Below are 24,289 nucleotides of genomic sequence, written 5' to 3' on the forward strand. Positions count from 1 at the left end.
GTCCAACACACATGTATTCAGGTCACCAGCTCCTTCTGAGCAACTTTTACTGATATCATGATGGCTCCATTGGGATGGGAGAAGTACTGTGTGCTATTCTCGAGCAACCCCTTGTGGCTAATCCTCTCCACAATGCTGGACCTTCGTATGATGGAAAGGCAACGGCCTCCGCAAGAGGCTATCTGGGGCTGGGCGCGGAGCGGTGAGTCAGAGGAGCCTGGCATGGTGCTACCTGATCGGCATATGGCAGTATTGCCAAACTAGAGAGATTTAAAATAAAGTCAATTGAAAGAGAAAACTATAATAATTTATCTTCAATGTAATATTGCAACCAAAACTGCAAGAATTTATCTTCAATGTAAAATGCAACCAAACCCTGTTTCCAGTACTAGTGATCCTGTGCCCCACACATGCATTCTGGTACCATTGTGAGTAGCATCATATCCTGACCAAAGCTTTCAGGAAAATACCTGGTGCAGGAGCCGCCATGCCTGGATCCACAAAGGGACTCAGGCATTGTGATGCAAAGCATTGCAATGCCTAACTTTTGGGCACCTAGATAAATCACAGCACAACACTGCAATCTCCAAATCCTGAGTTCGGTGTCCAGGCTTCCCTATACAATGATTGGGGAGAGGTAAGCACTTTAGACTGCAATCCACAGAAGCCAGCATGGTAGGCAGAGAGCTGCCTAAGCTAATGAATGGAAGATGCTGATGAGAGGGGTCTTTCTGAAGCGGCAGCCCTCTCATGGACATAGGAGCCTAAATCCATGCTGGAAGGAGTCACTGATCGCTGCTAGCAATCCCTCTCCTGGAGCATGGCCGCTAAAGTCATTCCTTGTGAGCATGATTTAGGCACCTGCCTCCTTCCACACAAGATGCGCAGGGAAGGAGGTGGTAGTGTCACCCACCTAATAATTTTTTCCACATTGGTTTGAGGACTCACCTGGGGTGAGGGAGACAACAGTTCAATGCTGCCCTCTGCCTGAGGGGGAGAATGGATTTGAACAGGAGTCTCCCACCTCGCAGGAGCATGCTCTACCCACCCTGGTGTGGGCTAGTCTGATGGGGGGGGGCTCCCTCAATTTCTCCTCTTGAAGCTTCCATTCATTTTAATGGCAGTTAGGAGCCTAAGTACCTTTAAGGAGCTTGGCCTCAGTGCCCATGGTTTGAGCCCAATGTTATTCTCGTTGCATTTGGATCAGGGTTAGGGTTAGGATTCTAGCTTTGAGGTGGGGCTCTTTTTGTTTGTTTTCTGTTCTTTTTGTTGAGAGCTTTGGCTGCTGGCTTGACAATGCCAGTGGCGGAGTGAATTGTGTTTCAACTATTTTTCAGCAAAGCCCCCTGAGCCTCTGATGGGAATATTTAAAATGTTTTTACATCTAAATATATTAATAAATGATAGTTGATCCTATCAGGATTTTGACAGGAACTTCAGTATCTCTATAAGAGGGTGGCCTTCTCCTTTAAGGATCAGGAGGCCTGGGGCTAGCCAGTCAGCCCCTCCCTCTCCCCCATGCCCTAGTTAGCTGCCTAACTGTGGTCAGGAGACAGCCTGAAACTCCTGGAACTCAAACAAGGACTAAGAAAAGTCAGTTTGTGGGAGGAGCCACAAGTCTGGGGGCAAGGGGGCAAGCTGGACTCTTGTGGAAGGCTCTGAAAAGTTTCCAAGGAAGTAGCCAGGGAGTCTGGGCTCTACCCAGAGCAGGAAAGATGGAAAGGGAACCCAGAGGGGCTGAGCTTGTGAGAGGGGAAGCAGCTTGAGAGTCAATCACAGAAGATTAGGGTTAGGAGAGACCTCAGGGGGTCACCTAGTCCAACCCCCTGCTCAAAGCAGGACCAACCCCAACTAAATCATCCCAGCCAGGGGTTTGTCAAGCCTGACCTTAAAAATCTCTAAGGATGGAGATTCCACCACCTCCCTAGGTAACCCATTCCAGTGCTTCACCACCCTCCTAGTGAAATAGTTTTACCTACTATCCAACCTAGACCTCCCCCACTGCAACTTGAGACCATTGCTCCTTGCTCTGTCACCTGCCACCACTGAGAAGAGCCAAGCTCCATCCTCTTTGGAACCCCCCTTCAGGTAGTTGAAGGCTGCTATCAAATCCCCCCTCACTCTTCTCTTCTGCAGACTAAATAAGCCCAGTCCCCTCAGCCTTTACTCGTAAGTCATGTGCCCCAGCCCCTTAATAATTTCCATTGCCCTCCGCTGGACTCTCTCCAATTTGTCCACATCCTTTCTGTAGTGGGGGCCAAAACTGGATGCAATACTCCAGATGTGGCCTCACCAGTGCCGAATAGAGGGCAATAATCACTTCCCTCGATCTGCTGGCAATGCTCCTACTAATGCAGCCCAATATGCCATTAGCCTTCTTGGCAACTGTTGATGCATATCCAGCTTCTCATCCACTGTAACCTCTAGGTCCTTTTCTGCAGAATTGCTGCCTAGCCATTCGGTCCCTAGTCTGTAGGGGTGGATGGGATTCTTCCATCCTAAGTGCAGGACTCTGCACTTGTCCTTGTTGAACCTCATCAGATTTCTTTTGGCCCAATCCTCCAATTTGTCTAGGTCACTCTGGACCCTATCCCTACCTTCCAGTTTATCTACCTCTCCCCCCATCCTAATGTCATCCACGAACTTGCTGAGGGTGCAATCCACGCCATAATCCAGATCATTCATGAAGATGTTGAACAAAACCGGCCCCAGGATCGACCTCTGGGGCACTCCGCTTGATACCGGCTACCAACTAGACATCAAGCTGTTGATCACAACCCTGTAAGCCTGATGATCTAGCCAGCTTTCTATCTACCTTATAGTCCATTCATCCAATCCATACTTTTTTAACTTTCTGGCAAGGATACTGTGGTACTGTGGGAGACTGTATCAAAAGCTTTGCTAAAGTCAAGATATATCACATCCACTGCTTTCCCCTCATCTACAGAGTCAGTTGTCTCATCATAGAAGGCAATCAGATTGCTCAGGCATGACTTTCCCTTGGTGAATCCATGTTGACTGTTCATGATCACCTTCCTCTCCCCAAGTGCTTCAGAATGGGTTCCTTGAGGAATGCTCTATCCCAGAGCAGAGAGACTTAAAGGGAGCTCAGAAGATGGAGTCCAAGGGGAGCAAAAGAACTGCTGCCAACTTCAGCCTGCGTGGAGAAGGCTGAGAGGACCCACTTCAGGGGAGAAAACAGAGCAGGGAGTGCCTGCATTGCCATTATTGGCCAGCAGGGGTCTTATAGGGCAGGCACACCCTGTGACAATCCTTCACTTTTTTTTTTTTTTTAAAAAAAGGTGTTTCAGGAACAGTGTGTATAAATACAACCCCACTAGTGTGCTGTGTAGTTAAATGAATGCCATCACTGGCAGGAGCCTTAATCTGCACCCAAGCAATTTTGCAATTTTATTTTGCTCTGAGTGTGATGTTGCACCCCATAATGCTTTATGGAAATATGCTTATGAATGTAAATATGACATAACTGGAAGATGTTTTATGCTACATATGCCATGTAACATATCTCTGCAAAGGTTATGATCTACTGAATATATTCATCCTATTTGTATGCATGTATCATTTTTGTATTCAAAGTTATGAATATTGGCTGTGTACTTGTTTGAATTTAAGTAGCCTTAGTAAGGCATTTGGTCAGCTTCTTTACAAAGGAATTTGCAAGTTAAGTGCCCAACCAAGGAACACTTAACGGACTATGGATCTTGGAAGACTCCAATCCACATAAGAAGTCTACCTGAGGACATTCAAGGTAGCATGTAAACAAAGGCTGCTGCCTGTAAAAGCTGAGTCATGCATGGACTTGTGACTTGCCCATGTGACTCCAAAACTCCATCTTGGAGCTGTATTTTGCATGGGGGGGGGTCTCCACCCACAAGAGAAAGTCTATTTAAGCCCCTGGGAGACCCCTCCATTTCGTCTTCAGCTAGCTCAGGAGATAGCCGCTTCACCCCCAAAGATTACCTGAAAGAGACTGGAACAAAGGATAGTAACCACAGGGGTGGGAGTGATTGCTGGACCCAGACTAGAAGGAGACTAGTCTGTAAAAGAAGCTTACTGGAACATCTCTGAAGGTGAGATTTCATCTGTAATCACTTTCTTACTGTATTAGGCATAGACTTGCATGTTTTATTTTATTTTGTTTGGTAATTCACTTTGTTCTGTCTGTTATTACTTAGAACCACTTAAATCCTACTTTTTGTATTTAATAAAATCACTTTTTACTTATTAATTAACCCAGAGTATGTATTAATACCTGGGGGGGGGGGAAACAGCTGTGCATATCTCTCTATCAGTGTTATCGAGGGTGAGCAATTAAAGAGTGTACCCGGTATAAGCTTTATACAGGGTAAAATGGATTTATTAGGGGTTTGGACCCCATTGGGAGCTGGGCATCCGAGTGTTGGAGACAGGAACACTTCTTAAGCTGTTTTCAGTTAAGCCTGCAGCTGTTGTGGGACGTGGTTCAGACCTGGGTCTGGGTTTGTACAGGCTAGCGTGTCTGGCTCAAACTGGCAAGGTTCTGGAGTCCCAAGGTGGCAGGGAAAATAGGTTAGAAGTAGTCTCAGCATATCACCTGGCAGTTCCCAAGGGGTTTTCTGTGATCCAACCTGTCACACTGAGTACTGTAATGGAGAGGTTTGGTACATCAATAATTTCAATTTACCTCTACCCACATCTGCCAGAAGAGTCCAATCTGAACAGCTTCCCCCGGGGGCCTGCAGACTCCCTAATGTACACAAACCAATGCTGGGGGTAATTGCGTTTGTGCTTATACTTTAAAGTGCCCAGCACACATGTGTAGAAGAATCCATAACGAGATTCTGATTCTGTGATTGTTCTCATCAGGACACTGAAAAAGGAAAGAGAATAACCCCCTCTTCATTGCAAAGGGAGAACACTTGCGGGCTCTGCTTTGAATGAACTGTCTCAAACTCTCATGGAATTTTTATAATATAAAGGAAAACTCTAACCAAACAATGCCAACTCAGATGGTTTATCAGGTATTGGATGCAATGCAAGGAGTGCTTTAAGGCAGCTTCATAGCAGACTGGGCATGGATTATACAACCCCCAATGAATCAAATGCCCAGATTTTAAAGGCCTAACAGTTTCCCTTTCTCCCACTCAGCAAATCCTCATCTCCTCCCATTACTTCCCAACCCTCTACCTCACCTCCCAGAGCCACTGAAATGCTTTACCTTCGCTAGCAGGATCCTTGGAGGGGACTCATCAGTAGGGGATAGGTATAACCATTGAGGCACTAGGTGGAGCTGCCATGTGGCCCAGAACCCCGACAACAGCAGGAGAGTTGTAAAAAGTGGCTTCTACTTTTAAGTGCTTTGAATCTTGGGTCTCCTGACTTCAGCCACCCAGGGCCTGATCTCCTGAAGTGCTGAGCACCCGCAATTCCCGTCGGTGATATAGGTGCCCAACATTCTGAAAAATCAGGCCTTCAGCGTCTCAAGGTAGACATCCCAAAATTGTATCACCCCAAATCAGTGGCAAGTTTTGAATTTTTTCCTAAGCTCTTCAGAGCTTTCAACCCCTTACTGCATGGCCCCAGTGCTGCAAACTGCTGTGTGTGCACATAGGGATCTGTTTGCAGAACCGGGGACTAAGTTTGTAAAATGCCATGTTAATGTCTGGGGATATATAAATAACTATGAACAATGATGACTACTGCTCAACATGCTATGCATCAAGATCTTGATCCCATGAATATTTGAAGCCATAATTTTCAATCCATTTTTAAATATTTTAAGTCATACTTTTAAATCCGTTTGCATTTTTAATGCAGTTTGGATCTTAAGTATCAGGTTATTTACCCCACTGAGATTCTGAATGGGGTTGCAACATATCTCAAATAGAGAAAAAGAATTTTGAAGAAAAATACCTTTTCTGCTGGTAAGTTTGGCTATGTACATCTTTAATGACAATTCATGCATTTTCATTGGTATTTGTGCACTTCTATTTCTAGTAAACTAAAAGCAGCATAAATTATGATTAGCGAACTGTTTACAAAAAGACCAAAGAGAATTAAAAAGAACATTTAGTGTTATTTCAACAAAACAAGAAAACTGAGAATGTCCTATGGCTAAATAGAGCAACAAATGGTTAATTATGGGGTTGATAGCTTAATCTAGCTTCTCATTTCACCACAGTTAGTTAGCACTAACTGTGAACCATCTGTCTGAGATTTTAGCAATATCCCCCCATGTATTTCATGATGTGGTTTTAATATGCATTGCTGAGAGAAATGGTTCAGATCAGTTTTCATGTCACACCAAGCTACATACATTTTCAAATTCGGAATACAAATCAGGGCACACAATGGCTCCCTTCTCCCGTTTTATGAATCACTCCTGTCCTGGTTCACTTGTTGAGAATGTCATGTTGTACTTTTACCCCAGGAAAAAAGAATCAATAAAGAATGTTCAAAAAATTGCACTACAGTTAATAGAGAAGTCCAGCTTTCTCAGCTTCTTCCCTCTCTCCTGTACTTGTGTACTAAAAAGGAGACGAGGGCAAAATTTTCAAAAGTGCCCAAGTGGTTTAGGACCCTAAACCCGATTTTCAAAAGCATTAAAAAGAATGTAGTGCATTAGTTGTTTGTCTGTCTCTGTGGGATGTCTATACAGGGATAAAATACCTGTGGCATGACGGTGGCTGGCCAAAGTCAGCTGATTTGGGTTCAGAGGGCTTGGGCTGTTGAACTAAAAATCACTGTGTAGACATTCAGGCTTGGGAGGGAGCCCGAATTCTGGGACCCTGCACCCTTGCAGGGTCCCACAGCTCAGGCTCCAGCCTCAGTCCGAATGTCTACCCAGTGATCTTTCAGCCTCGGAGCCCAAGCTTCATGAGCTCAAGTCAGCTGACCTGGGCCAGCAGCGTTTTTTTTTAATCCCTGTGTAAGACATACCCTGTGAGGGCTGTGTGGCTGGGGGTTACCAGGTGAACAGGTCAGGTCAGGTGAGGTCTATTTGTTGCATCTCCATGAGGACCATGTGGCTGGGATTCTTTGATCAGATCTGGTGTTTGAAGTCTCTGATGGGGTAAAGTTAAGCAGCAAGTCTTAGTATATAATTCAGTTGCCAAGTGAACATTTAAGGAGGAGAACAGGAGTAACCAGGGGAGTTTTGGAGGGAACTGCAATAGGAAGTGTGATTCCTTCTGTTTTAAGTATGGTTCTATGCCAGGTAGTGGATATGAATGACGAGAGAACAACTGCTGTGTTTTGCTTTGGATGTGCTATGTTTTCCTTTCTGCTGGAATATAGTAAAGATTTCTGGTTCATGAAATGCAAGCTGGTGGCCATACTGGAGGACAACATACATAGTCTGGAAGCACAGGTATCAACACTGTGTAGTGTCTGAGAAAACGAAGTCTTTTTGGACAACCAGATTCAGAAATTATCACCACAGATTCCACATGGGGAAGGTTTGCCATTGGAGAGAGTATAAACCAAAGAAGAAGACAGGCAATTTGAGACCAAGAGGGAGGAAAGAGAAACAGGTGGCATTCAATCCAGCTAGTGAGCCAGCTCAGTGAGCCAACTATCAAGGAACTTATCTCTAGAAGAATGGAACAGAATGCTACAGGAGACATACTTGATGGGCGTTCTTGTGATATGGTATGAAGCAATCAGCTACCAAGAGAGATTCTTCAACTGTCCTAAGAAGACAAGCAATCATCATTGGTGACTCCATCAGAGTGGACAGATAATTCAGCAATGGACTTCTTAGTTGGAGCAGCCCGGAGGGTGTTAAATTAACAATCCAAGAGGAGAATGGTAAGGAGGTGAATGTTGTACAAACTCAGCATTTAATGAACAAATTGAACCAATGTGACAAAGAATGTAAAGAGAAGGAAAATATCAGTTGCTTGCATACTGATGCTAGGAGTCTGGGCAATAAACAATTAGAGCTGGAAATTCTCACTGAGAAGAAATGTGATATAATTGGTATTGGTATTGCTGAAACCTTGTGGGACACATTATTAGAGTGTTAAAATCATTACATTGTTACAACCTGTTTAGGAAGGACAGAGTGGGTGAAAGAGCTGGCACTCTACATTACAGATACCATTAACTTTTTTATAGTTATTGATATCTCAGAACCACTGGATCTTGAATGCATATAAATCAATGCTCTAGCTAACAAACCCAGGGGAAGATACTGGTGGGGGTCTGTTACAGACCACCAAATCAAACTAGAGAACAGTATGCATTACTCCTTAAGCACCTCTCTGTAAGGTGTATGGAAATAAAAGTTATGTTTTCACATCCTCAATTTGAAAATATGTTGTAGGTCTCATGCAGGCAATAGTAAAACTTAGTATTTAAGTCTTAGTGTTTCTAAAAATTATAGTGGTAATTTTCTAACACAAAATGCACCCAACATAAGATGACTCTATTTCGGACCTCGCTCATGTGCATAAAGATGAATTAATCACCCCAGTGGGTGGTTGCTTAGGGACCAGTGATCATGACCTAATTGTGTCTAATGTGGGCAAAAAGAAGACAGTCCCAAGCAGCAGTTCTTCAAAAGGGTTAATTTCCCCAAACTGAGGAAAACGAACAAAATTGATTGGGAGGAAATTTTAGACAGAAAAATGTGAATGAAAATTGGGAGTTGTTTAAGAGGAGGGTATTAGACAGCTAAAATGCCAAATTCTGCAGTCAAGAAAGAGGACACTTTGAGTAAAAGCCCATCCTCGTTAAGTGGTGAAGGCAGCAATTAGAAAAAAATTCATAATACATAACAAATAGAAAAAATGGGGGATAGAGTAGATAGCAATGAATATAAATTATAAGTTAATATGCACAAAAAATTGATAAGGGAAGCTAAAGTCACCATGGAAAAAATCCATGGCTAGTAGGGCAAAGGAAAATAAAATGGAGCTGTTTTTTTAAAAGTATATTAGGAGCAAAAGAAACCCTAACAAAAATATAGGACCATTACTAAAAGGAGATGGAAAACTTGTTAATAATGATGTTGAAAAGGTAGAAATGTTTAATAAATATTTCTGTTCTGTATTTGGAAAGAAGCAGGTTGATGTACTTGTATCACATGATGAAAATGAAGTACTTTCCAATCCATTAGTAACGAAGGAGTATTAATTTAATTGGGAGTTAGGCACCTCATCTGCTTATGCACTTTTGAATATCTCATTAGGCAGCTGTCTGCATCTTGAGGTGCCTAAATACCTTTGGAAATCTGGCCCTTAGAAACCTATGGCTCTTAGAAACATAACCTTAGAAAGCTAAGTCTCATTGAAAATTTCACCCAAACACTCTCTTCCCCTTAAAGATTGAAAGGAAAACTTCAGAATATATGAGCTTGACATGCTTTGGGGAAAGTGTAGAGAGAGCGTAAGAACTCTGCCCTTACTGAATCTGCCAATTGACAAATGAGGCTCACTCAGAGTAACAGAAATGACCCTGCAATAAAAACTGTTACATTTGGGTTCAAATGTAGAGCAACTTTCCTGTGTCCTGAAATAAAGACCATGGGGCTACAAATACACCACAAGGAAATTAGGACAGAGGAAGAAGCAGTCTGGAGTCTCAGAGGGCATGCCCACACTACAGACTTAAGTCAACCTATGTTAGGTTGATTTACCATGGTGGCTGATGTCCACACTACCCTCCTTCTGTCGGTGGTGCCTGTCCTCACCAGGAGTGCTTCCACTGACTGAAGAAGGGCAGTGCGGGGCGGCTGAGAGCCAGGGCCCCTGTTCCCTGAGAGGAGTGGGGAGGCAGCTGCCTGGGCTTCTCATCTCCCTGTTTCCCACCAGAAGTAGGGGCCAGCTGCCCAGGCTTCTCACCTCCCCATTTCCCACTGGGAAACAGGGGCCAGCCATCTGGGCTTCTCATCTCCCCGCTGGGAGAGGGGGCAACTGCCCAGGCTTCTTGGCTCCCTGAGTGGGGAGCTAGGGCAGGTGCAGCCTGCCTGGGAGTGGGGAGCCGGGTGGGCACAGCCTGGCAGGGAGCTGGGGGCTGCTGGGCTCTAGCTGCCCAGCTTTCTTGTCAGTTTCACAACTCCAGCATGGAGCCCTGAAATTGACAGGACAGCCAAGAGCCTACCTAAGTAGTGCAGTGTCTACACTGTGTCATCCTAAGTACAGCCGCATAAGCCCTACACCTCTCGTGGAGGTGGAGTTATTATGTTGCTGTAGTAGGGCACTTACATCAGCGCGACGAGGCTGTAGTGTTTACACTGACATAAGTAGGTCACCGTAACCTGGCCTACATCGACCTGTGTAGTGTAGACCAGACCTCACAGACCTTTCAAGAGCTGAACTAGAAAACAATACAAAAAACAGCCAAACCTAGAAACAGTTCTGCTGCTGAAGAGATATACAGCAACCCCTAAATGTGACTTGTCACAAATTCATCTCTTGGGGAAAATCATCTGGATTCTAAGTATCTCAATTTTGGCTTTACTTGTCGCTGGCATGCTAAGATAAGGGTGTAGATTCATGGCAGCTGAGTAGCACACCTCTAGCATCTGCAGCCTACACAGGGCAGAGGCAAGCAGAATGCCTTAGTCCATGCTGAATGGGGCATACCTTCGAATGCTCCTGACACTGCCTTAGGAAGAAGCAGCATGTGCCCCCCTAAGTATCTGCTGTCTGTGATACATATGGTGATGGCCTTTGCTACATCCCATACCTGGAAACCCCACTGCAGTGCTGCCCCATATGCTTCTTGATGCCTTTTCCCAGCGCAGCCAGATTATTGGTTCCATTGGAAACACAAGAGAGAAAATAATCCATAGTTGCCATACGAAAAAAGAAAAAAAAATTGCGTGGGGGATGGGAGATGCATTCCAGTTTTACAGGATTTACAGTTGCCCAGAACTGTCTTTTTATAATGCACCAGCCAGCTCAGCTGGTACTATGTACCCACACTTGCTAGTGAATGATCATTTCTTCAATGCACACACAGCAGCTCAGTTTTTCTAGATGCTCTCACTACATCATACAGTCCATAACATATTCCAGGTACTCTGGCACTGAGCCAGCATTCTTTCCTAGTAAGGAAGACAGACGTTTAACAGCAGAGACTCCATTTGGGTAAAGTTATACATTGCATTTTTTCCCCTCCCGCACCCTCCAATCTCCTTGGTCTCAGATTCTGCCGGGATAAGAATTCAGAAACTGAAAGGAAAGAAACACTACAAGAATGTTAGGTTTCAGAGTAGCAGCCCTGTTAGTCTGTATTCACAAAAAGAACAGGAGTACTTGTGGCACCTTAGAGACTAACAAATTTAAGCTTATGCTCAAATAAATTTGTTAGTCTCTAAGGTGCCACAAGTACTCCTGTTCTTTTTACAAGAATGTTAATTATGGTGTGAATGAGAAAGGCAACTATTCCTACTCACAGCTTGGTCCCTTTCTGCTCTCCCGCCACTAGGGCTTGGGGCCTCGATAAAACAGAGTTCAGATTTGTTTACTGCATGAAGTAACCATGTTACCTTTTCCAGGAACCAGTCTGGACGTGTCCCCTTCCCATCAGTCCGGATCCTCATCTTCCTGAGTGGTGCAATATCTGCAATCTCCATGATAAAAGTGTCCTCCTGACCTCTCTCGAATCTGGAGAAATTAAAAGGTCACGCAGGTTTTGTATTATCTGGCTTGGTTTCTTGTGCTGATGCATTCACCATGCTCTGTACATACTACAACTCAAACCAGGCCAGCAACCTCAGTAAAAATGGTTGTAAACCACCTGTTCTATGTGCACTGTTCTGGACTTGAGTTTCCCAGTCTGGTTATTGCATGCTAGCACGGTTCTGGCAAGCTTCCCCTGCCCAGTTGGGAGAGAGATTCTTTTTCCCTGAGAATTAAGCCCATACAAACCCCACTGTAGGTTGCCCAAGCTAATCTACAGCATGGCTCATTACTCTGGTTGTAACACAGATATAACTACGTTTATACCGTGCACATGCAAATTGTGTTGCTAGTAGAGATGGGGCAAAACTACAAACCTCATCTACATATCCCCAAACTTTTTGAGAGATTGAATCTGGAATTGAGGTTTGCAGATTGAAGCCATTTCCTGTTACACCTGGGACAGGCTAGTGTTTGGAAATTCGGCCTCAAGCCAGGGGTTGTATTCTGTCATGCTGTTGCACTATGCGGAGAAGAGAGTAGAGGGAACATTGGCCTTTGCTGCTGAGGAGCAACCAGGGGAAAAAGGGCCAACTGATGGGCTGGAATGTGCATCTTGAATGATGTAGTACGTTGGTTAAGTGTGTGTCTAGTTCACCAGCTGCTTAGTATCTATGCTTACAGTGAGAAATCCTGGACCCATTGAAGTCACCAGGAGTTTAACCTTTGATTCCAGAGGGGCCACTGTTCACCTATAGTGAGAAGCATGTGTTATTGCAGGCTGTCTACAGTCAATGCATCCCCCAGGCCCACCCTGTAATATCCCACACAGGCTGGCAGGATTGCTGTAGACCTACAAGAAAATAGCCAACTACTAATCACTAGCTGGCAGGGCAGTTGGAGATAGGAATATTTGCATAAACTATTCCCCAAAACAACAATGGAACGACCACCATCACTTTGGCTCCTCTGCTTATGTGTGGTATGGTCTTCCCATTTGTCCATCATTTAAAAGTTGTGAACATGAGGTTTTTTAGGGAACAGGGCATGTGTCTTCTCATGTGTTTGGACACAGCTTTGTACACTGCACTACTACAGCCTAGATAATAAATAGTAATGGTACCCCATTCCTGGCAGTGGGCTGTATCTGCTACCAGTTGTGAAACTCTGTGATATGAGGGAAACATTTCTTTCCAGCCTCTGGTCAGATTACACCCTATAGAGTAAATCTGATTATCCTTGAGCCATTATCTCAGCCTGCATAGCTGCAGATGCTACCAATAGTTTTGGCATGAGCTGCAAAATATTCATCCAGACTTTAAATTCCCCAGATTTACAGAGGCATCAGGTGTGGGGTTTTGACTCAGGTCCATTTCTAGGAATTAATGGTTAAATTTACCTCACCCTCACCCTCATGAAAACTTGTGCTAAGTTCTTTGCCTCAGTTCCTTTCTGTGATAGTGAATTCCAAGGTTCACTATACACTGTGGAAAATAATATTTCCTTTCATGATATAAGTGGATTGATTCTCCAGTTTCTAACTTTATAAGACAAAATGAAAAGGAGCAAACCATCACTTTTCATTACGGACACCGTTGTTTGTAAAGCTTTATGCCCCATCACACTTTTGTCCTTTCCAGGCTAAATAACTCTAGTCTAAGCAGTCTCCCATCAACCCGTTCTTTCAACCTCCTGTCATCAGTCAATATCCTGTTCAGAATTTGTAGGTTTCATATCCAACCCATTACTCACAAGAACTCATTACACTATAGGGAAACAATCACCCTAAGGAGATGGACTGGAGGACCTAATTGGTCTTTTCTATCCCTAATTTATATGAGCATGAATATAAGAATTGTAAATCTGAATAAAAACTGGGGGGGGGGGGGCAGGGAAGGAATACTGGAGGAAATAAAGTATTTGGCAAAATGTCTTCTTCAGGACACTGAACCATTTGTCTGCAGGATTTCATTAAGCTTTCCTATCCATGCCTCCACTAAAAAATATTTCTATTGTCTTGAGGTCTGGGCAATAAACAGTAACGTAACTAAAATCGCCTTAAATCTGTGACAGGTTAGAGAGTTGTTTCTTTGTAAGGTGGCGAGCTCCTGTCAGTGAGCTGGTACTGGATGGCCCCAATAAAGATGAAGTGTCTCTTTTAACAATTTTGTATTCAGTGCCTTCTCCTCCCCCTCTCTCTGTCCAGTTGTGTGATGATTACAGATGTTTCCGTATGGGACTTGAATCAATGGAAGTTTGTGTTGTGAATTGCTGGGCTGAGAGACAACAGGAATTACAAGTAAACAGGCAGTGTGCACATTGTGTAAAGTTCCCGTCTGATGAGGGTGTTAAGGACAGCCATGCCAATGCAAGTAATGGGCAGGTTACAATCAATCTTGGGTCAGGAATGAGGGCCTGCAGTTGGGCCTGGAGCAGCTAGTTAACCCCTAATTAGCTGGATGGTCTGACTGGCTGAGTGGCATTGCCAGGACTGCTCTGAAGACCACTAGTAGCACTCAGCCAGGGGATGCTCACTGTGTATGCCCACAGCGTCAATCGCTCCGTACCTGCCTTGTTCTCAGCCTTGCGCCAGCCTTGCTCCTATCCTGCTCCAGTCCACTCCAGCCCTACTTGGTTTCTGACTCCTTGTTCCTGACCCTCGGCTCTGGCTCCTGGATCTCGACTCTAGCGCTAGGCTGGGCAGCGGCTGCTCCGAGCACTAGGCTTGACTGCCCATGCCCTGGTCCGTGACATCTTGTGGGAGAGCTACAGTGTGTGCAAAGCTGCTTTATATATTGCACACATTAGCTGTTATTCCTTAGGAGTCACTCGCTGGCCATGTACTTTCATTGCTGCTTCTGTTGCTTTTCACTATGTTTTGTGGGGCCCTGTCACGGCACACAATGTAGTATGTTGTGGTAAGGTCTCTTTAAAATTAGTCATAGAAGTTCTGTGGGCCTCCCTCAGTAGGTACAGTAATGTAAGTTATTTCCCGGCTTATTCAGTCAACGGGGGGAGTTTGAGATATCTACAGCTATCTTGAAGGACTCCTCTCCAGTGCCTGGGAGTCTCTCCCCATCGCTCATAGGCATTTTCAGCTGACACGGGACTGGTTTTGTTTCTTAAACAAGAAAAACAACAGTCCATCCCTCTCCCTGACCTGCTGGGGTTGCACACTGGGCTTAAAACACTGGAAGACAGACCCGCAAAAGTGTAGGGAGCTGCAAAGGGCAGCAGGCGGGGGAAGGTCATCTCTCTGGTGCTCTTAGTTTAAAAGCACCTGAGCATGCCTGGAAACAAACTGCCTTCTGTGTGTCTCTGTCTGGATTCAAAAGCGATGGCATTCTGTAGCCTGCATGGCTCAGAAGGGAGCGTATCCACTCTGCTGGGTTGGGTCCTTTGAAGATGATGAAGAGATTTTAGGAAGAGGTAAATGCGTTCTACCTTTCCAAAACAAAACAACAGCACCCTTCTCGTTACATAATGAAACACAGGAAGGCATCAAGGTCCTTTCAATATACTTGCCCATGTAACTATTCCTTACTGCCACCTGAAAATATAACATCTCTTCATCATCCTGGCCACAGAGCTCTTATTTTCAGTAGTACTAGTCAGTGCACTATACACAGAATCAGAACTCAGTCAGTTAACATGCTGTCAGTCTGTGGTCAAAGGTCTGGTGTCCCCTACAGCAAACTGGATCTAATTCTGTGGCTAGATCCTTGGATCCTGCAGCTTTCTGGTGTGGCAGCCTGGAAACGCTGTGGCAGCTTCGTATAAATATTAAAAATGGAGGGGTTTATTTAACTAAAATTGAAATGGAATTTTACAATCATTGCTGTCATCCCTGTGATATTCATTCCATGCTGTCCTCACATTTTGATAATGTACAACTGGATGGCAGAAGATATCAGCGAGGATGCTAGTGGTTTTGGCAGATGAATAAGGGTCAGTTTGAGCTTTTGGCATCTGGGAAGGTGATGGAGTCAGATTAGGATGATAAGGTACATATTTTAGCTGTGTTTGTGAAAGTGATCATTAGTGAAGTAATTACAAAACTTATCTTGAGGCTACAGAGTACACCTCCCCTTGGTATGGGTGGGTCAGTCCACATGGCTCTGTCAGCAGAATTACAGTGTCAGTTTACATTCAATCCGTGTTTTTTACATTTTCTTCACAACTATGAAAGATAAATTTATAAAATCCCCAAATCTTAGATTCTCCCGCAAAGGTGGATTCCACATCAAATACTGCTCCTATGATACCATGGAATATATAGGACCCTGGCTGTAGCTGACACAAGACTTTAGATGCCCCCTGACTTACGCAATCATTCCGTTCCAGAAAGCCTTGCGTAACTTGAATTTTGCAGAAATCGGAAATGTATACCTGTACGTTACGCAAAAATTTCTGCAACTCGAAAATCCTATTTCTGGTTTATGGAACTTTTCCCATTAATGCGAATTTGCATAAGTAGGGTCTTGTGTAACCCAGGGAGCATCTGTATTCACAATTTTCCTTATAATGTCTAGTTTTAAGACTGCATAGAAACAGGCTAAACTCCAAGACTTGTGCAAATGCCCAAGGATGATATATCACTTGTTGCACAGTATATTTCTTCCCACTGCGCTGTTAAGTCCGATGCCACAACTTGGAAATGGTCAATGGCACGTTTGCCATTTACTTCAGTGGGAGCAGGAGCAGGGCCCTGACTGTGTTTAAATTTGAAAGCTGAGCTTTGTTGTTGCCTGTTTTTAAGGAACAAAGAGGACAAGATACTGTACCTCTCTCCATTTTTTTCCAGCCGCATCTCCTCAGTGTTCCCACTGGATCCAAAGAGAGTCATGTAAACACTGGTATCGGTTCCAGCATTTTGGATATCTCCAGTCACAACTGTAACTTCATATAGAATCTGGCAAGGATTGAAACAATCATGAAGCGTCTCATGCAAACAGCTATTCTTGATCCAAACAAAAGCCTAAGCAAAAAGCGAGTCAAACTCTGCAGTTTGTCTGCTTCTTTAAGTGTAGTTATCATTGCACTGTACCTTTAATACCGGTTCCCTTTATACTGATATTTTCTATTGCAAAGTTACTGGCCAAAACGTATTATGAAATATTTTCCTTTTTCATCACCTAACCCTTTTCAGTGGGTTTGACAGCCCCCACAATGTGTCTGAGTGTGAGAGAGACTCTGTTATTACTACACCCATACACACTTTGGAAGTGATAGGCATCTGATGAACTGCGAGGCAGAGATAAATGGCAATGATCATACAGCTTTGTCTATTTCATCTGCACTCTGCCCAGAAATCCATCTCCCTCGAGACTGTTTCGATATTCCAGCCCCGCCCCAAGCAGCTTCAAACTGCTGCCACTTTAAAAAATCAACTTGTAGGAAAATGTTTGTTTCTTCTCCTCAAATACAGTATCCCCCGTGACCTGCCTCCCCAAACGTTACTGCTCTGATGCCCAGAGTGGACAATATTCAGTCCTGCTTCAGTGACAGGTTTAAAGCCTGATACGTATCTCACCACATTGCACAGCAAGAATTAGAATCTGGTCTACAGTACGTGGTTATTTTGGAATTAGCCGAGTTACTTTGAAATAAAAGTGATTCCATCCACACCACCAAACCAGTTTTTTTTTTTTATTTAAGGGGCTCTTGAATCCAATTTCTGTACTCCACCTTGGCAAGTGGAGTAGTGCTAAAATCGAGATCGCAGTTCCGGGTTACAGGTACTGTGGTCGAATTCGACATTATTGGCCTCCGGGAGCTATCCCAGAATGCTCCCTTGTGACCGCTCTGGACAACACTCTCAACTCCGATACACTAGCCAGGTTAGCAGTAAAAGCCCTGGGAACTTTTGAATTTCCTGTTTGGTCACCATCAGCACAGGTGACCATCAGCACAGTCCACCATCACAGGCGACCATGCAGAGTCCACCATCACAGAGACCAAGCAGTCCCGGATTTGCAGACGAGCTCCAGCATGGTCCGAACGGGAGGTGCTGGATCTCATCGCATGCTGGGGAGACGAATCTGTTATGGCAGAACTACATTCCAAAAAAAGAAATGCAAATACATACGCTAAAGTCTCCAGGGCCACAACGGAAAGAGGCTACTCCAGGGACACAGAGCAGTGTCGTACAAAAATCAAGGAGCTCAGGCAAGTGTACCAAAAAGCCAGGGAGGTGAATCGGTGCTCTGGGTCACAGCCCCATACATGCCGCTTCTACCATGAGCTGCATGCAATTATGGGGGGTGATGCCACCACAACCCCACCACTGTCCGTGGACACCTGCAAGGAGGAGTAGCATGGAGCAAGGAGGATGAGTTTTTGGAGGACGAAGAGGAGGAGGAGGAGGAGGAGGACAGTGCACAGGCAGCAAGTGGGGAATCCATTTCCTCCCCTAGCCAGAAACTATTCTTAACGCTGGAGACAATAGCCTCCCCCCACTCCCAAGGCATGCTCCCGGACCATCACCCCAGAGAAGGCACTTCTGGTGAGTGAGAGGTTGATCAGAGCCACGCGGTGGGGGAAAACCCAGCTGTGCTGGGCTGTTCGCATTTAGTTTAAAGGGCTAGCTCATCCCTGCTCAGAGCCTCATCGGAGCCATGCAGTGGGAAGGGGGGGGAGCGGGGCGGGGGAGTGCAACCTGCTGCACTCTTCTAATCACCCTGTTGTCTGGCTGTGCTAAACTGGCCGCCAGGTGAATTGCCTCAACCTCCCACCCCGCCATTGACGTCTCCCCCTTACTCTCACAGATATCGTGGAGCACACAACAAGCAGCAATTACAACTGGAATATTGGTTGTGCTGAGATCTAACCGAGTCAGTAAACTGCACCAGTGCACTTTTAGATGTCCAAATACACGTTCTACCACCATTCTGCACTTGCTCAGCCTATAGTTGAACGGCTTCTGACTGCTGTCCAGGGTGCCTGTGTATGGCTTCATGAGCCATGGCATTAAGGGGTAGGCTGGGTTCCCAAGGATCACTATAGGCATTTCAACATCCCCAACAGTAATCTTCTGGTCTGGGAAGTAAGTCCCTTCCTGCAGCTGTTTAAACAGACCAGAGTTCCTGAAGCTGCGAGTGTCATGCACCTTTCCCAGCCATCCCACGATGATGTCGGTGAAACGTCCCTTGTGATCCACCAGTGCATGCAGCACCATGGAAAAATTGTGGTTTATGTACTGGCCGCCCCGGTGTTCCAGAGCCAAGATAGGGATATGTGTTCCATCTATCGCCCCACCACAGTTAGGGAGCCCCAGCATATTAAAGCCATCCACAATGGTCTGCACATTTACCAAAGTCACTATCCTTGATAGCAGTTGGTCAATGATTGCGTTGGTTACTTGCAGGACAGCAGCTCCCACAGTAGATTTGTCCACTCCAAACTGATTCCCGACTGACCGGTAGCTGTTAGGTGTTGCAAGCTTCCACAGGGCTATGGCCACTCGCTTCTCAACTGTAAGGGCTGCTCTCATTTTGATGTCTTTGTGCTTCAGGGGACAGCAAGTCACAAAGTTCCATGAAAGTGGCCCTATGCATTCGAAAGTTTCGCAGCCACTGGGAATCATCCCATACCTGCAATACTATGTGGTCCCACTAGTCTGTGCTCGTTTCCTGGGCCCAGAATCAGAGTTCCACTGCATGAACCTGGCCCAACGCCACCATGATCTCCCCATCGCCACACGCCATGCTTCTAGGAACGTCTGTGTCCATGTCCTCATCAGTATAGTAATCGCACTGTCGTCGCTTCCTCGCCCGGTACTGCACATACTGCTGGATAACGCGTGAGGTATTTACAATGGTCAAAACTGCAGTGGAGATCTGAGCGGGCTCCATGGCTATGGTGCCTGCATGGGTATTCCTGGGAAAAGGGCACGAAATGTAGGAGAGCAGAGTGGCAGTGGAAGAGGTGCTGTTTGGTTCACGGTAGCCGAAAAAAGGCAGGAAATGGTTGTCTTCTGTAGCTTTCACGGAGGCGGGAGCCCAGGACAGACAACATGGAGAAGCTTGGTAGCGCGGCAAGAGCGGGAGAACAGAGTTGGCGGCAGAAGGTGTGCTGCGGTTCATGATGGCCGAGTAGAGTTGGCAGTGGAAGCGGTCGATGAGGAAGAGAAAGAGTCAATACTAGAGATTACAAGAGGAAATGCGAGGTGGATTCATAGTAGCAGGAGAGCAGCAGTGCACTGTCTGCTAAAAGCAGTATGGCGTCTGTATGCCAAAAAGGCGCGAAACGATTGTCTGCCATAGTTTTCACAAAGGGAGAAGCGACTGACGACACACACCCAGAAACACCTGTGAGAATGTGTTTGCCCCGTCATGCACTGGGAGCTTAACCCAGAATTCCAATGGGCGGTGGAGACTGCAGGAACTGTGGGATAGCTACCCACAGTGCACTGCTCCGACATTCGATGCTAGCCTTGGTACTGTGGATACAGTGTGCCAGATTCATGCACTTACTGGGGATACAGAAGACCAAATGTATAAAATCGCTTCAGAAAATTCAAATAGAATAAATTCGAAATAATTTCATACTTTAGACATACCCATAGACTCATAGAATATCAGGGTTGGAAGGGACCTCAGGGGGTCATCTAGTCCAACCCCCTGCTGAAAGCAGGACCAATTCCCAACTAAATCATCCCAGCCAAGACTTTGTCAAGCCTGACCTTAAAAACCTCTAAGGAAGGAGATTCCACCATGTCCCTAGGTAACCCATTCCAGTGTTTCACCACCCTCCTAGTGAAAAAGTTTTTCCTAATATCCAACCTAGACCTCTCCCACTGCAACTTGAGACCATTACTCCTCGTTCTGTCATGTGGTACCACTTAGAACAGTCTAGATCCATCCTCTTTGGAACCCCCTTTCAGGTAGTTGAAAGCAGCTATCAAATCCCCCCTCATTCTTCTCTTCTGCAGACTAAATAATCCCAGTTCCCTCAGCTTCTCCTCATCAGTCATGTGCTCCATCCCCCTGATCATTTTTGTTGCCCTCTGCTGGACTCTCTCCAATTTGTCCACGTCCTTTCTGTAGTGGGGGGTCCCAAAACTGGACACAGTTCTCCAGATGAGGCCTCACCAATGCCGAATAGAGGGGAATGATCATGTCCCTCGATCCGCTGGCAATGCTCTTACTTATACAGCCCAAAATGCTGTTAGCCTTCGTGGCAACAAGGGCACACTGTTGACTCATATCCAACTTCTCATCCACTGTAACCCCTAGGTCCCTTTTTCTAGAACTGCTGCCTAGCTACTCGGACCCTAGTCTGTAGCAGTGCATGGGATTCTTCCATCCCAAGTGCAGAATTGGGTGTCTTAGCCATGGCAAAGTGGAGATTCCCACTCTCCCAGTGCGATACACAGTACTTGCATCTAGCTCTGGAAGGTTCCAAGATATCAGACTTTAAAGTTGTGCCAGCTTATGCATAGGAATGCTACTTGGGGTCGTTTTCAACATATTAGTTTTACTTTATTCTCTTTCTCTGAGATGTAAACAGCTGGACTCATGGGGTAAAATATTTCAAAAGCACCTACGTGATTTAGGTCCCTGAGTCCCAATGCTCCATGGGACTTTCAATAACATTTCAAAAAGCACCTAAGTGACCTAGAAGTCCCTCTGAAAGTCAATGGGACTTAGTTACCTAAGTCACTTAGGCACTCTTGCAGATGTTTTTCATGGTAACTAAGGCCCTTGGGTTTATCAGTGGAGGGATATCTGAAACTGTCCCAATACACTGTACTCCTTATTGGTGTGATACGTTATGTAGGTTTTATAGGCATCAGTCATGGATGCCACATTATTCAAGAGTGTCAAAGGAATAGGAGGGAAAATAAATTAAAACTGATACATTTAAATTATGCGGCAGCTGTGCAGGAGGTGAAGAAAAATCATACCATTAACTTTCCAAAAATAGTTAAAGGTGCCAGTCCTCACCAATGCCAACAAATTTGGAGTTTCTGATCCAAGAGGTAAGATGGAAAGATGGGACAGAATATGTTATGAACTGTTCCATAAGGAAAGATGGGACAGAATATGTTATGAACTGTTTGAAAAGTGAAACCTACCCTTCAGTATTTGAACTCTCAGCTCTCAGACACTGTCCCTAATTTCCCCTAAATTTTCCAGAAAAATTCTGGCATAACTTCACATATGAGATTTCAGGTGGGTGGAATTACTTTTGGTAAACTTAAGGAAGTGGTGGGCAACACTGAGCTTTTAATGGAAAACTAAGCTTAAACCTTAATTAGCATCAATATTGATTTATGGATGACACATTAGAGGAGGTCTCTGGTGTGACTCTTTGAAACCTGTCAAGGTGAAAGTTAAAGAACTGGTGGAACGTTTCAGATAAAGTAGATCTTAGTCCCAGTTTTCTGCCCAAAGTCTTCTTTATGAGTGCACTAGGTTCTACTGTTGAAGGCTGTGTGCAGTGGCTGTGTCTGTCAGTAGAAAATGTTATTATACTTCTGTTTGTCTGGGGTACAAAAAAGATTTTATGAGTAAATTTCATTTAATTGGAAGTCAGGAGCAATGTATGAAATTACTGTTTTACCAGTAGGGTGATTTAGCTGTGAATATAGATTTACCAACAGAGATTTCAGACCAACACTGTATTATTGTCTCACTCGTCAACATTATTGTCTGCTAGTATTTCCATTATGAATCTTATTTCCAAGGACTGCATAATTCAGGCTTTTTAAATTTGTATTGGGTTAAAATATAGCACACAACATCTCATCTCAAATGTTTATATATATATATATAAACCATATATATATATGGTTTTTGTCTTTTCTTTTTAATTTTTCTTGGCTACATTTGATTTAAATCATTTGGTACTTGATTCAAGAGATAAGCAAAGCTATAAAAGTCTAATGGTTTCCAGATGCTTTCTTTTAATTGAGCAAAAACAAAAATATTTTTTTTCCGAAACACAAACTTGGTACAAAAACAATCCTCAAACTTCATTCAAACAAAAAGTCACATCTTACTTTGTTAACTTTGAAATTATTTCCTGTGCATACAATATAACAGATTAGAAATTAGTTTTTTAGAATTGTAAATATATACAGTGCTTTATCACAGGTAATGATACCAAGCAAAAATTATAAATAAATAATAAAGATACCTTTTAAAAATAAGAAACCCAAACCTCATGTAGAAAGTACAGTAGTTTACAAATGTATTCACTGTAGTTATGTTATAATCTGTTACCATATATGGCACATACACACTTATATAGAGGTAGGTTTTAATTTAATTGCTAAAGAGTAACAACATCTTAGAACATACCTTGTGGCCAATGTTAACACAATCTGCATCCAGGATGTTGAAGACACGTGAAGTGAGACCATCCCCTCGGTCCCTGGCCAGCCAGCATTTACAGACAAAGGTATACATGACCCCTTTAGTGGGCACAATGAGTGTTAGCTCTTCTACTAGCCAGGAGCTCTCTGGTGTGGCACCATCATGACCCAGCTACAACATTCAGAGAGATAAAAACATTGACTGTTAAAGGAAGTATCCAGGGATCCTAATAGGAAATGATCAGACCAGATGTTTTAATTGGTAATGACAGCCAAAGCCAGTTTATTTCATGTACTGCTGAAATGCAGTCACCTCCAGGATGGAACAGAGCAGATGTAAAACAATGCATGACATTTCTACATGAAAGTAAGGATGTCAGTATCCACTGCAGTTAATACTAGTTAAGGTGCTCAGATATCATACTGATGGCCATGATTTTAAAACCTAGACAGAAGTGAAGGACAATACAATACCCTAATTGTATATACGTGTGTGTGTGTGTGGGGAAATTGATATTAAAAAGGCAGAATGCAACTGCCCACATTGAAACATGGTCAAGAAACACCCCTATTGTTGCAAAAAGTACCACACCTATTACAGCATCACCCCCTTCCACTCCACCAACAATAACAGTTATGACCACCCACTTGTTGGCTCTGCTTAGTTTGCATTTTCTTCCCTGCCATTCCCCATGTACAGAATGGCCTCATCACACCCTGTAAGGCCATACGCCCCCTCCCATACACACACCAACCCCCCATATGTATGTCTGTATATAAAAATACATATATCGGATTGCTTCCCTCTTCCCTAACTTTGGTATGTGGCTCATTTTCTTGAATTGTAAGCTCTTCCGGGCAGGAACTGTGTCTGCTTCTCAGTGGGGCCCCAGTGTTGATCAGAGTCTCTAACTGTTACTGTACTATAAATATTAAATGGATCTTTAAATGACCATTTGGTTCCAGGACCTCTGGAAGGCTGGTCCAAGGGGCACTAGCTTAGGAATTGGGGGACCTGGGTTTAATTTCCTGCTCTGCCATAGACTTTCTGTATGGCCTTGGACAAGTCACCTAGTCTCTCTGTGCCTTAGTTCCCCGTCTGTAAAATGGGGATAATGGTCCTTCCATAGCTCCCAGGGATGGCGTGAGGATAAATACATTAAAGATTGTGAGGCACTGAGGGTACGTCTACACTGCAATTAAAACATCCGTGGCACTCGGAGCCTGGGTCAGCTCCCTCAGAGAGACCAGCCTGAGCCCAAACATCTACACTGAGACTTTAGAGCCCCATGGCCTGAGTCAGCTGACCTGGGCCAGCAGTGGCCATGCCACAATGTAG

The 24,289-nt window shown here is 44.5% G+C and overlaps 1 protein-coding gene across 1 annotated transcript in view; it reads right to left on the reverse strand.

Moving 5' to 3' along the window:
- LOXHD1 (lipoxygenase homology PLAT domains 1) overlaps positions 1 to 24,289 on the reverse strand; it is a 210,918-nt gene that overhangs the window by 37,075 nt on the left and 149,554 nt on the right. Inside the window, exons 34-36 of the mRNA XM_077817080.1 lie at positions 22,937 to 23,122; positions 16,415 to 16,542; positions 11,498 to 11,615 (exon numbers count right to left, since the gene is read on the reverse strand). Of these exons, the coding sequence (XP_077673206.1) occupies positions 11,498 to 11,615; positions 16,415 to 16,542; positions 22,937 to 23,122 (432 nt within the window). The remainder of the gene's footprint in view (positions 1 to 11,497; positions 11,616 to 16,414; positions 16,543 to 22,936; positions 23,123 to 24,289) is intronic.

The sequence above is a fragment of the Eretmochelys imbricata genome, chromosome 5 (assembly GCF_965152235.1).
Source record: "Eretmochelys imbricata isolate rEreImb1 chromosome 5, rEreImb1.hap1, whole genome shotgun sequence".
Classification (NCBI taxonomy): domain Eukaryota; kingdom Metazoa; phylum Chordata; order Testudines; family Cheloniidae; genus Eretmochelys; species Eretmochelys imbricata.